Source organism: Mchenga conophoros, linkage group LG7 (genome assembly GCF_057382185.1).
Source record: "Mchenga conophoros isolate Kocher_MC1m ecotype Shallow Benthic linkage group LG7, M_conophoros_male_GT1.1, whole genome shotgun sequence".
Taxonomy (NCBI): domain Eukaryota; kingdom Metazoa; phylum Chordata; class Actinopteri; order Cichliformes; family Cichlidae; genus Mchenga; species Mchenga conophoros.
Genome location: NC_140532.1, coordinates 52257184 through 52270575, shown reverse-complemented (window position 1 = coordinate 52270575; position 13392 = coordinate 52257184). Strand labels below are relative to the sequence as shown.

The 13392-nt window shown below is 43.1% G+C and overlaps 1 protein-coding gene across 9 annotated transcripts in view; it reads right to left on the bottom strand.

Moving 5' to 3' along the window:
- Nucleotides 1-13392, bottom strand: part of LOC146571092 (disabled homolog 2-interacting protein-like) — a 171431-nt gene that overhangs the window by 39609 nt on the left and 118430 nt on the right. For all 9 annotated transcript variants that reach the window (XM_085280058.1, XM_085280057.1, XM_085280061.1 and 6 more), the window contains 3 exons: nt 6168-6321; nt 4427-4525; nt 1485-2039 (listed from right to left, as the gene is read on the bottom strand). In XM_085280058.1, the coding sequence (XP_085136184.1) occupies nt 1485-2039; nt 4427-4525; nt 6168-6321 (808 nt within the window). The remainder of the gene's footprint in view (nt 1-1484; nt 2040-4426; nt 4526-6167; nt 6322-13392) is intronic.

The window sequence follows — 13392 nt, the reverse complement described above, 5'->3', positions numbered from 1 at the left end:
ACTGACAAGCAAACTAAACAGAAACAGAAACTGTGGCTGGAAACTGACGAGGAAGAAAAGACGAAGTGATGCTGATGTGATAGACATTGATACATAGCGCACCTACGGGAGCCTTTGAAAGACACAACTTCAATTCAATTCAGTTCATTTCATATAGTGTGAAATCAAAACAACAATATCGTGGCTCAAGAGTTGGCAGTACGTCATGTAATCGGAAGGTCGCCGGTTCGAACGCCGGCTCGGACAGTCTCGGTCGTTGTGTCCTTGGGCAAGACACTTCACCCGTTGCCTACTGGTGGTGGTCAGAGGGCCCGGTGGCACCAGTGTCCGGCAGCCTCGCCTCCATCATTGCGCCCCAGGGTGGCTACAATGTAGCTTGCTATCACCAGTTACTTAGTTAGGGACTAAGTAAAGCGCTATACAAATACAGGCCATTTACCATTCACCTCATGGTACTTTATATATAAACAATAACAGAGAGAAATCCCCAACTATCAGATGACCCCCTACGATCATGCACTTGGCAACAGTGGCAAAGAAAAACACCCCTTTTAACAGGAAGAAACCTCCAGTAAAACCAGGCTCAGGGGAGAGGCGGCCATCTGCTCCACCTGAGGGGTTAGAGGAGGGAGAAGGGCCGAAAGCTCCCAGCACACAGTTTTTGTGCTAATGTTAATGAGCTTTGAAAGCATCAGGGCCTTATCTAGTATGCACCTCAGCACTTGACAACCAGGCTCTGTCATTTTACGTGATCTGTCACTTCGCTGTGGTTCCCAAACAATTCCATATAGCATAAATCCCACTACTAGTTAATCATGGAATATTTAGCTGTGCTGTTACCAGACGGTAGCGTTTTACTACAGCACCACGCACAACGAAGGACCCATTATTTCACAAATGTTTGAGCAAAACCTACAACCTACTGCTTTTCTCCACATACTGTATCAGAACAATATGTGCTCATAAAACTTGATTTTGACACAAATTTCCACTTTTTTCATAGCTACAGTATGTAAGGTCAAAATAGCATCATGTTTTACCCACGGAAAACACAAATATTGTGCCGTCAAAGAAAAGTCAAAGGCAGCTATTTTAGACGGATGGAAGATTATTTGAGTCCCAACGACCTGCTGTCATGGGAGGCTTAGCTACCACTGTGGTGAGCTAATCTATCCCTGTGCTTGGAGTGCTACAGACAAGCAGTGCTCGGTCCTGCATCGGTATGCTGCGGAGCGCTGCGGGGGGATATGTGCGAGGGATTAGCTTGAGTTAAAACTGTAATACAGGCTGGTGCAGCGAGAGGAAATCACTTGTCTGTCTGGTCTTTGTCTGCTCTGCATTACAGCAGAGGAGAGGGTCAACAGTTCACAAGATGAGCAGGCAGCGGAGGAACAGTTAACCCCTGTGAGCTTTCATAATGTCTTGTCATTACCTCATGGCAAGGTACGTGGAAACATCTGAAATAAAGGATCTTTGCTACCAACCTTGGCCTTGCCAGTGCTCTGCAGAATGTGAACCAGCGCGCACGCCATCTCCTCCTTGTTCTTGACGCTAATCCCAGGCTCGAGCACAGAGCACAGTAGCATGTAGTTATTGGTAGTGTACTCTGCAAATTCTTTGTACATCTCCATGGGAAGGATGTTCATGCTCTGATAGCGTGCCTTAATTCTAATCATGGGACCAGACGTCTTGCCCTTGGGCGGGTTCGGGGTGCTGACGGGATACCATTTCTCCACAAACTGTCGCCCGGTGACAGCTGCGACGGGGATGTTGATGAGTCCGATGTAGTTGTTTTTGTCTTTCTTTTTCTTCTTGTCTGTGTCTTTGTAGAGGTGGGCTGTGATGGTCTTGACGGCGGGAAGGTTGCTGAACTCAAAGTGCTCTCCCCAGAAGACGTTGTCGGTCTTGAGCTTGCAGGTGGTGCGGGCGTAGAGCGAGTCGTCAAGGCAGAGCTCACAGTAGTATTTCTTTTTGGCCGGCAGATCCTTGGCTTCGATGATCCACAGCCTCAGCATGTTCTCGACCCGTCGGCTGTTGTCCTGGAGACGGAAGATGACAGGAAGTAGTTTGATCAAATTTTTAAAAGCAACATGATAAACATAATTTACTGAATAAAAAAAGGCAGTGAACAAATCCACTAAACAAACCACATAGTTGGAAAAGCAAACTGATAAAATTCGAGATCAGACCCCGACAGGGAAGTCTCACCGCTTCAAGAGTCAAAAACAACCTCGGCAGTATTTCAAACATTTCACTGAAGCAATTTAAAAACTTCCCTTTCTCCCTTCCATTCCCGATCATTAAAGAGCTAAGAAATATCCTACATTATTTCACAGAGTGCTAACCCATTCTTATGTCATCAATTGATTTTGCCAAGAGCGGGCATATTTTTGGCCCATTATTCACACTGCCTTTGAAAACTACCTCCCAAAAAGAAGAGAGGAGATAAGAATTACATTATTTTTAAAAAAAGAGGAAAAAAAAAGAAAAAGAAGTGGCAGAGCGTCTTACAATCACGAGAACTACTTTAGATCTCTGGAGTGCTCAGAACTCACCGGTATCTGAATACGTTTCACATTTTTTTTAATGGTGCAGTTAAATTTCGTTTACGCTTCGTGTTTCTGTTGCTCTTCATCTTATTTTTGATGTCTCCGCCATTCATTTAAGTGCAGCTACATGAAACGGGGAGCTGAAATTTGAGGCACTAAGCTGAGTTACAGACACCTACAAAGAAAAGACGGGCCTTTTTTTTTTCCTCCCCAAGGCTTTTTAACTTGCTTCTATTTGTAACTGAAAAACATACATATGTCTCTATCAAAATATCATCGTGCTCTTCTACATATTGCCTGGTTATGTCACAGTCTTACATAAACCTTCAAGGAATGTCAAGGGATCGCACTTGTGTTCCTTTCCAGGTCCGTCCCCCACAAATCTAGAGAATAAACCCTCCAAATGATGAGCACTTAACTTCCTTATTAATCTCTCCAACAGACGGCAAATATCTTGACTTGCGTGATTCATGTGCTGAGTCACTGCGCACATGATAATTAAAGCACAGTTCTACCATTTGATGTAACCAAGCAGGAAATTAAAAGGGTAATTAAATATGCTGCTGTTTGCTCTTTAAAAGCGTTTTCATTCTTCAACTGCAGTTCGGTTAGCCTTGATAAAAATACTTAGGTTTAGAAAGAAAACAATCACACAATTGGTGTTTGCCCAGTGAGTGCACTGAATGTTTTTGCTTTCTACAACTGATTGCAAGTGGTTGACCTTAGGCTGAGTGTGCAACGCCCTCAACCTCTGGACAACCAACTTTCACTCGCAATTTTACTCTTCAAATCTATGAGGCTTTGGCAGTATTCTGAATGTAAGTAGCTAATGGGAATTTCTCTGTTTGTAGACGACAAAGGATTTCCAGTTTTCACCTTGTTTATCTCAGTTAATCACCTCATTATCATAAAGAGTGCGCACCGAATTACAGACTAATTGCAAACTTGACCCAATTTAATTGCAAACTGATTGCAGACTGTCTTTTTTATTGCGTTTTCGTCACCATCTTGGTGCCTCAAAGTTGCTTTGAAGATGGCAACTGGCTGCAAGCGGTCACAAACCTGGTCTCAACCTTTCAAAGGCAGCTCAATCTCAAGTTCCTTGTTCACAGTCACTATAATTGTGCTCCTGCTGCAGTCTCCAGCCACTGCCTTCCTTAGTGACTGTGATCATTAGGAAGCCATTCTGGCAGAAAGATCCGAGTGCAAACTGTGTGCAGTAGCCTTTATGTAACCAAAACTGAAACTGCTTTTTCACCGAGATGTATGATCTTAAAAACGCCATAGTTTTCTTGACTGTCTAACCTGGTATAGGTAATATCATAGTAGTGGTGGATTAGTGGTAGTAGATATATTTAAAGTGCTTTAGAGAAAAATTACGAAATAAAGTTTAATTTTTAAAAACATTTGCTAAAAAAATGCATTTCATCCACTCAAAACACACATATCAAAAGGGCTAAGACAAGGAACATTCCAGAGCTATTTAAGAACCCCTCCACACCCCCAACGCCGCCACTTCTCCACATCTAATTAATGAGTAATTTGCTAAATAATGACGGATGAAAGAGTGAAGAGGCTGAGTGAGCAGGACTATTTCCCTGGCTTAAAATGTTTGGCACCTTCCCCTTGTCACAGCTGTTTGTCAGGATCCCAGATGGTACTGAAACATAAAAAGCTCTTTACATGTTGCCTGTATGCCTTCTTCATCAAACCTGACGTGCACACATCGGATTCTTGCTGCGTGAGTTGCAACACAGTGTAAACTCTGTATGGCTCTGTCCTCATCACTGTTTCAAAGTGTTTGGAATTGAGACACTTGTGTATGAACATATTACCACTGAATACTTCACACCCACTGTGTGTTTTTTCATACTCACCTTGTTTGGTTGTACAGCCCTCCTCAGATTCTCCATCCATTTGTCTCTTTCGGCTGCTGAACGGCATGAGAAACATTTGCTTCCTGTGGAGGTAGTGACCTACCACAGAGAGAAGGGAAAATTTAAAATGCTTTGGTGATACTGTCAGAAAAAAAATAGAACAGTGAAGGTTTCACTAAAACTTTGCTCATAAATACCACAGACAGCAAAAGAATGGTAGGAGCATCTTCAGTCTCCTTATGTGAGAGCTGTTTTTGAAACTGGATGGTTTAAAATAAGCACAGCAGGATGAATGGTGAACAGAGCACAGGGCAGAAAGTTTAGGATAGTATTGGGTCGCTTCCCTCCAAGAAGCTCCCTTCTTGACAATTCAGCCCTTAATGCAGTGATTAAAGACAAAGTCTGTCATAATTTGTTTTGAATTTCTCTGCTCCAACAACAATAATTACAAGACATCAAATTTCATGTAGTAATTAAAGAAACTGCCCACTGTACTTCCATTGATTTTCTGTAACTAGAGAAAAGTCATCAAGAGTTAATCACAACATTGTGTGTTCCACAATAAAGAGAAGTTGGCTCTATCATGACTTTTGATTGCGACTGGTCATCAGCAGCTCATAAAGAAGGAGATTTACAGCAAAGACAGGGGATTAGAGGACTCGCTGGTTCCAAAAATATTCCTGCTAGAGGCTGAATGATATAGGCTTTTTAAGACAGATACCAACACCAATATTTGGGGACTTAGAACTCCAATATATCGGCTGATATTATGAATCATGAACAGATTTCCATTACATTTGTTATCTTTAGTTACTTATGAGTCTTTCTCAAGATAATATGGGAATGCAGTTTAAAAATAATGTCATTTTATTTTGTCTTACTTGTTCACGCTCTGCTCGATTCTGCTGGAATCAACTGCTTGTTGCGTTTGTGGCGTTTCAAAGACGGGTTGCCAAATGATGACACCAATATATTTGCAAATAGCTAATATTGTCCTACGGACTCTATTTCCCAAACTAATGATTAAAATTTGTGAATTAGTAAACTATGGCACAGGGGGGCTCCTGGATAAATAGCAATACTAAAGATTTGTTGTGACCATTAGTTTTAATTAGCTTTTTCTCAGCTTTTGAGTATTATTATTGTGTAGATATGACAGATGGCACTGAATGCCCAGGAGCTTCAGCTAGTGTTGTTGCTAGAATAATATTAAAAAAATGTACCAAGCAGTTCCAGATTCTTCTTTCTAGCTTTAGTTTTTCTTATGTGATCTGAAACTAAAATCTTGGGGGCGAGGGGCAGATTAAGGAAATACTCAGCAAAAAAAAAGTCCTACTTTGAGTTGAGAAAAAGCCAGTTAAGGGTTATAGCAAACCCAAAATAGCGTGTTGTGGTAACTGGGAAAACAACACAGAGTCGTTACTTCACTCGAACTACAAATAAAGGCAGGCTCATTAAAATTAATGAATATTTCAGCTGTTAGCTTATTCTGGGATTCTGCTGCGCATGCAGAAAAGCTGCAGAACAAACTGTAAATCCAAAAACTGACTTTTCCTGTAAGCTCAGCTTTGATGGCTGCCAGCATCTGGATGTCAAATTCAGATACAGTTGATGACTGTCAGCTATGTGTGTAGTTGTAGTAAGTACATTAACTATTGAATTATTTTATTTCACAAGCAAAGCAGCATATAGGCTGTGTGTGGATGCATATAGCCCCCCCGTCCCCCCGACATCCTCTCACCTCAAAGCAGTAGTCTTGCCCGAGGATGCTGCTGTGAACGGGCTTGATGATAACCTCGTCCTCCATACTTAGGTCCAGGGCTTCCACAGCGCTGCTGGGGCTGAGCAGTGATTCATGGGAGCGGGACTCCTTCAGCCTTGGCATCAGATGAGATCTAAAAGCGGAGAAAGAAGAAGAGAAAACTGAATCACCCTGCCGAGTTTGACGGGCAGGAGCGAGAGAGGAAGCATATGGGCCGCCCATAACAGCAAGCGCGAAGGAAGCGAGCGCGAGGAGGACGAGGAGAGGATGCTCCACTTGCCTTCGAGTCAGCCGACGAGTTCGCACGCTGCGCTTATATCGACACATTCACGCAGCCACTTCTAAGCACGGCGATAGCAGATGCTTTGTGGCTCCTCATTTACAAGTTGGAGCATCAATGAATTAATGAAACGAGCTCGGAGGATTGACTCAAGCTGTTCTGCCAACTAATGCAGCAGAACCACCATAAATAGGAAGTTAAGCATTTTACAGATTATCATTAATGTTCAGACATCCGTGATGCAATCATCTTCCACCGCTATAAACCCGCTTCATAGATGCTTTTTTGGACTTCCATTTAGGACCCAAAACACAACAGCATTCTCTGGCTCAGAGTGCCCTTAGAGAAACGTTCAATAGTTTGTCAAAGACGGCCCCTAAGCCCACAATTCACAGGCTTTTTTTTTTTTTTTAGCCAAAGAAGATTAAGAGACAAAGTAAAGAGCTTTCCACTGTTTGCTGTGTTTGATGTTGCCCTACTTTGTCTTTACAGAAGAGTTGGATTGAGTGTCACTTATGACGAGCAAATGTGTCTCTACGCCGTGTATATATGCTGGTGAGCAACATTAATTTGAGATTTCCACATCATGAAGTCAACCAACATCATCCAGAGTCAAAAACAAGCACTTAGCGCTCGCGTGTTTCCTTTAACCACTAACCCTATGATCCCCACCGCATCGCAGCTGGAAGAGGATGAAAAGTTAAATACTGTAACATCAGTGAGGGCTGCACGCAGCAACAGGCACGCTACATAACATCAGCCCCTGATGCTCCAATACTCGAGAGGAAGATGAAGACAAGGGTTCAATTGCTCATGTAATGAGTGAGAACAGTCTTTTAACAGTGCCCTCTATGGACGGCTTACACACTAATCCCATGCATGTGTGCGCGCGCGTGTGTGTGTGTGTATACTGTACATATTTTCAGCGGAGTAGAGGAAGAGCTTTTCAGGAAAAATGCAGCAGCCGTAATGACAGATTAGTGACTGCGTGCGGCCCTTTGTAGAGTCAGTCAGCTTTGTTGCCAAATCCTCTGTGCAATGTGAAGTGGATAATGACCTGGACACTGTGCTTTTTCCCACCTTTTTTTTTTACTTAATAACAAACGCACACACACGCACACATACACAAGTGTACAGAGGAAAATGCCATCCTGTGAAATAGAAGAAAAGAATACAACAAGGTGCAAAATACAGAAAAAAGGAGAGGAAAAAAAGCCTTAAGGATAGCTCTGAATATGAAAATCCAGTTTTAGAAGCTCTTACTCCCCCAGCACAGCTGGAGAGGAAGTGACTTTGCACCTTCCTCTGCTTTGTGATTGGCTGACAGGGTACTGGGCAGAACAGAGAGCAAGTAAAATAATCAGAAAGGAGGGGAAATGGGGATTTTTTTTCTCTTGCTTTTTTTTTTTTGGTGGGATGTTCCGTCAGAAACAGGAAGGGAATGTCCACGGACCACAGTTCAAACTCCTAAAGCTGCACGGATGATTCTAAGGGAACTAACTGCAGGAAAACAATCCGTCAGAGCGCTGCTTTAATGAACTCGTAGCACGTGCATTTCTCATACTGAGGCAGAGGTGAACAGGGAGCGTGAGCATTTAATCTGTAAAAGAATGATCCAGAATTTGACTAAAGTACAGAAGAACTGCCTCAGAAAGAATGCACTGCGTCCCCTAAAAGGCATCCATTTCATTCTTACATAATGACTCTCTTTTTTTTTCCTCTCAGCATATTGTATTAGAAGAACATTAGTGTCAGCGAGAATTGTGCCAGACTGTGAAAGTATGAATTGATAAATAAATATGCTGCCTGTCATCTGTGTGGCACTGTATTAAACTGTGCCGCGACGTGTAATTTACAGCCTATTGTGGGCCGCTTCACCATAACGACAGTAAAAGAGTGTCTGACGTCTGAATCCTGTTCATAACGTCTACATCTGACAAAGCCTTTATGCCAACCTCCTGCAAATGACAACCTGCAATACAAGCAGGACATGGTGCTTTCTCCTTTTCATTCCTACCACCCTCAGCTTCAGCCATTATAAGAAAACGTCCTTCTTTGTCCTTGGCAATCCTTCAGTAACTTGTATCTACGCTTCCCTTCATCTGTTTAGGTGGGGGTCCACGTTTCACATCGACTACCTGACACATATCTTTCCAGCGCTTTCTCTAAGTTGTGCTTCAGATTTGTTTCACTCACTGTGTTCTTCTGGCTTTCTTTTTAAATATTACAGATATTTCAAACCAGTGGCTCATAACGCAAGAAAATAAATATGCAGAAATACGTGCTCGTGTAACGCTTGATTTAGACTTCCGTGGGGAAATGCATGTTGTAAGCTATGACATAACTGGAAACCCCTTTTAACCCCTAAGCCATAACCTTGCACGTAACCTGATGCGCAACCCCCAAGAAATGTAACTGTAGTCCCGGACAAGTAGCCAGGATAATAAATACATTCACATCGACAAAAGAGGATTGCATTTTTAATCAACCAAGTACCTCTTATGTGATGGAAGGCATGACGGCCCCCTGTTGGGTTTTTATTAGATGCTAAAGTTTCGAGATGTTGCCAACATGAACCAGAGTCTCCCGTCTGGATTCAAACTGCAGACTTTACATGTTCATTTAAACCCATTTTGATCCTTTATGTTTTTGTCTTGGATGAGAGACAGTTTTTTTCCTACCGTTACTGTTAAACCAGCTTCTACCTGCACCTTTTTCTTTTCTCAGCTTTTCCACTTCAGCCAAATTGCAGAATCCTTTTTCTGACTGCAGAGCAAAATGTATCAACAACAACAACAATCCGGGTGGTTGTTCCGCACATTTAAAATAGCCCCCCCAAAAAACAAAATAAAACCAAGGAGGGATAGAGACTGGTGAAAATATTCTTCGATCGGCGAGCGCTGTGTGGGAAAGCAAAGCTGCTGCTCTTCCAGTACGTAATTGTCTCTGAAGGACTGTTTAAATTTCTTTTTTTATAATCCCAGAAACCTGGTAGTGTAGCTGTACATTCACTATTTAGGAATTTATGCTGCTGCATCAGGCCAAATCCCATCAGCCCACTGTGAGAACTAGACAGACTGTGTTCTGCTCTGCCAGCCCTAATACTGACTCCTAACTGAGTTTCCATTGAACCTCGGCAGAGTAATGGATCCTGAGTGTGTCTGGGCTTCACCCAGTGCGCTTTGTGTCTGCATCCTGTAAAGAGAGTTCATCAGATAGGCTGTCTGGGCTCCGATACAGTCTGAAACATCAGGCGCTTATAGGCGTCAGTGTACTTAGACGCATAACACTGCACTGGCTACACCGCAAGGGAGTATGTTTGTACTGGGAGCTCGAGATAGGCTGAATTAATGGAGTGCGACGCAAAGAAACAGCACTCTCAAAATCCACATCCCACTGAGCTACTACAAGAGTTTGCTTTGTTTCACTACAATCATATGAACTACAACAAAAACACATTAACGTGCACGTGAATTAGTGCTAATCTCCACATGGGAAATAAATGCCCTCTTTGTGTTGTCGTTCCAATAACCAACAACCAGAACGAGCCAAAAGAGCAAAGTTAACCCTTCCAACATGACGAAAAACAATAAACCCAGGCAGGGTGTTAAGTCTTCTTGATTTTGGCGGTTACTGTGGATACCACCCCCACGTCCAGTGTTTACACAGCATTTAGTTAGTCCAACATTCACAACAATCGATACTCTTCCAACTTGCATGCTGGCACGACAGTTAGTTGTTAATCGTCCTCTCTACTAAGCACACAAGAGACAACATATTAGCAACCACAGCCAATCAAAGACAAAGGATGACAAATTAGTACTTGCTAAATTTTTGATGCCATCTAACTCATTCTTTCAGAAGCGAGATGAACTTATTTTATTCCAAAGTAATTGTGAGACATTATCTAGCCAAACTTAAAAAAGAGGCAAAGACACATAAAGTTAAAAAGAATTCAGGAGAGAAATGCATACAAGTTTAAAATATCTGTGTATGGTTTCTGATGGAAAGTTGGAAAGCGATTCAACTTTTACAGCAGGAGCACAGAGGGTACAGACGGTTGAAAAGTTGCCTATTATCACTTTAACTACGATGTGTGCCTTTGTGCAACTATAAATACTGTCAGCAAAAAAAGAGAAACTCTCTGTATTAAGAACAAACATCAATACTGTTGGACTGCCTGCTCTATAACCGATCGATTGGCTACAGGATCGAGAAAAAAAAAAAGTCCATAAGGGGGTCTAAGATTATCCATAAGGGGTTAGGGTTAGGGTCATTATGGTCATTCATTATCCATAAATGAATTACAAACAAATATAAAAAGGTAGTTTTGCAGCGTCAATCCCGAGCAGTAGATTCCATTGTGTCCGTTCTCGTGATATGATTTTTCTATTCTGATGAGCGAAGGCTTTGCATCCAGCATGAGTGTAGCTGTCAGAGCTATTCGAGATGCTGCTCGATGTGCCTGCAGTTAGAAAGCAGGTATAAGCCACACTTATTGAATTATATGGTAAATGGCCTGTATTTGTATAGCGCTTTTCTAGTCCCTAAGGACCCCAAAGCGCTTTACATATCCAGTCATCCACCCATTCACACACACATTCACACACTGGTGATGGCAAGCTACATTGTAGCCACAGCCACCCTGGGGCGCACTGACAGAGGCGAGGCTGCCGGACACTGGCGCCACCGGGCCCTCTGACCACCACCAGTAGGCAACGGGTGAAGTGTCTTGCCCAAGGACACAATGACCGAGACTGTCCAAGCCGGGCTCGAACCGGCAACCTTCCGATTACAAGGCGAACTCCTAACTCTTGAGCCACGATCGCCCCATAGGTTGAAGTTGTAAAATGTTGCTTTTTTTGTTTCTTTTTGTTTTGTTTTTGTAAATGTACCATTTACCTTCTGGGTTAAAAGTCGGTTGCCTATTCCTCCTAACAAAAAAACAAACTGGTTTGTGCCCCAAGGCCACTGATGTAGTGCTCTTTTGCTGTGAAACCAGTCAAAGACATTTGGGGTTAGAAACTGCAACACAATGCTTAAACCAGTTCTTTGTAACACTATACCTAAAGCAATGTCCAACACAGTGACTTTTCATCACATTTGCGCCTGAAGCATTCTCCAGCTTCTGCAGCTGGCCTGGCTCATAGATGGTCCTCAAAGCAAAAAAAAAAAAAAAAAAAAGATCCAGGCAGCCGGCAGCAACTACTCTGCAAGCACCTGGGCCCCTAACTCAAAGCATCAAAGAGGAGAGCATCACACTTAACAAACACATGCTGCACAAACACACGCACACACATAAACACACACAGAGTAATTGTTCTAGCTTGATTATGAAACACGTGCACTACATGAACAGGAAAGCAGACAAACAGACCATTATTCATGCATCAAGCCTCATACAATGAAGTGTCCATTATTCCCACTGCTTTGGCGCTGACTCAGTGGAAAGGACCAGTGGAACAAAAAAGTGTCTGTCACACTGGCTGCAGAAAACTCTGTCATGAGTCCGATCGCTCGTTTGATCCAGGCAGACGTGGGGAGTCTCTCTCAGAGCTCAGCCTGAATAATGAGGCAATACGGACTCAGGGAGTAATGTTGAGGAAAAAAAATAAATCTCACAACACTCACTGTCAGAATTCTTTTTTCTTTTCTTTTTTTGCATTCGTGTCCTCGTTTCACATTTTATTCAGCGACAGAACAGCATTTTGGGTAAACCATGAACATGTACGTTTTCCTGCATCAACCAGCCATCTGTCGACTGTCATCGGAACAGTTGGGTGATGGGTAGCAAGAGAATATACACAAAACAAAAAAAGAAAAAAAAATCTGGCCCATAGTAAGAGCAGGAAAGAATAGCAGTCAAAGAAAAGGAGACAAAAGGGATCTTGTCAGATGCTGCTGGTGCAGAACAGTGGATGTGTGAGCTGCACCGCTGACATGTGGCTACAGGCCTCGGAGACCAAACAGCAATCAGGCCAGCCGGCGGATCCAGTCAACAGAGCAACAGAGCAAACCTCATCCAGAGCTGAAGCCTGACACACGGTGAAAAACCGATCTCTTGAGATGAAGACGAGGTTGCCGATGAAATGAATTTGTGATGTGGCGCTGAAAGAGACGGTCCACTTACAATTGGCTTTGCGGGAGGACATTTGCACATAATATCTGAGCTTCAACTCTTAATTAAAAGCTCATCCATCTGTGACGTGGTTGAGTTCCCCGAGTGGCTAAATGGCGTGGCTGCGAGAGTCGCGACGTTGACAGCGAAAGCCGTAAAAAACATTCATGCACATGTAAACGGGGGTAACACAGACGTCAGTTCAAAACTAGCATGTTAGCACTTCGTGGTACCTATTCTTGATGGCGGTTTTGACACTTTAGGCTTCTGCGTTGCCAGTGGTCTTAATAGCACACAAGACAAATGAGAAATCACACTGGGAAGTGGGAATACTGACCCAGGGAATAAAAGAACGAGCGCTGGCATGAACGTTTTTTGCGAGGAATAATAAGAACCAGTTAGAGCTGTACGTGGACCACACATTGGCTTAGAGTATAGTAGAGAAGAAATAGCGCCACACAAGAGGGACTTTCATATACATAGAGGAAGGAAGCTTTTAAAGGAGCGAATGAGACACAGAAAGACATGCACACCCCTTTCCACACAAAAGGGACAAATACACACAGGAAAGGAGGGACCTAGCTCTAGTATTCAGTATCTCCTAAATGATCAGCTCCTTGAGCCCACCCCCACCCCCCCTCCCCCCTTTTAGGCATCTGTAGGGATGTCTGACTCAGAGTGCTGGCAGACACATTACAATGTGGAAAGCATTGGCTGGTAGCTGAGATCAGGTGGTTGAGGAGCAACTGTTGGAGAGAGCTAAGGCAGCCGCTGAGCCTGTCTTGTAACACACACACACACACACA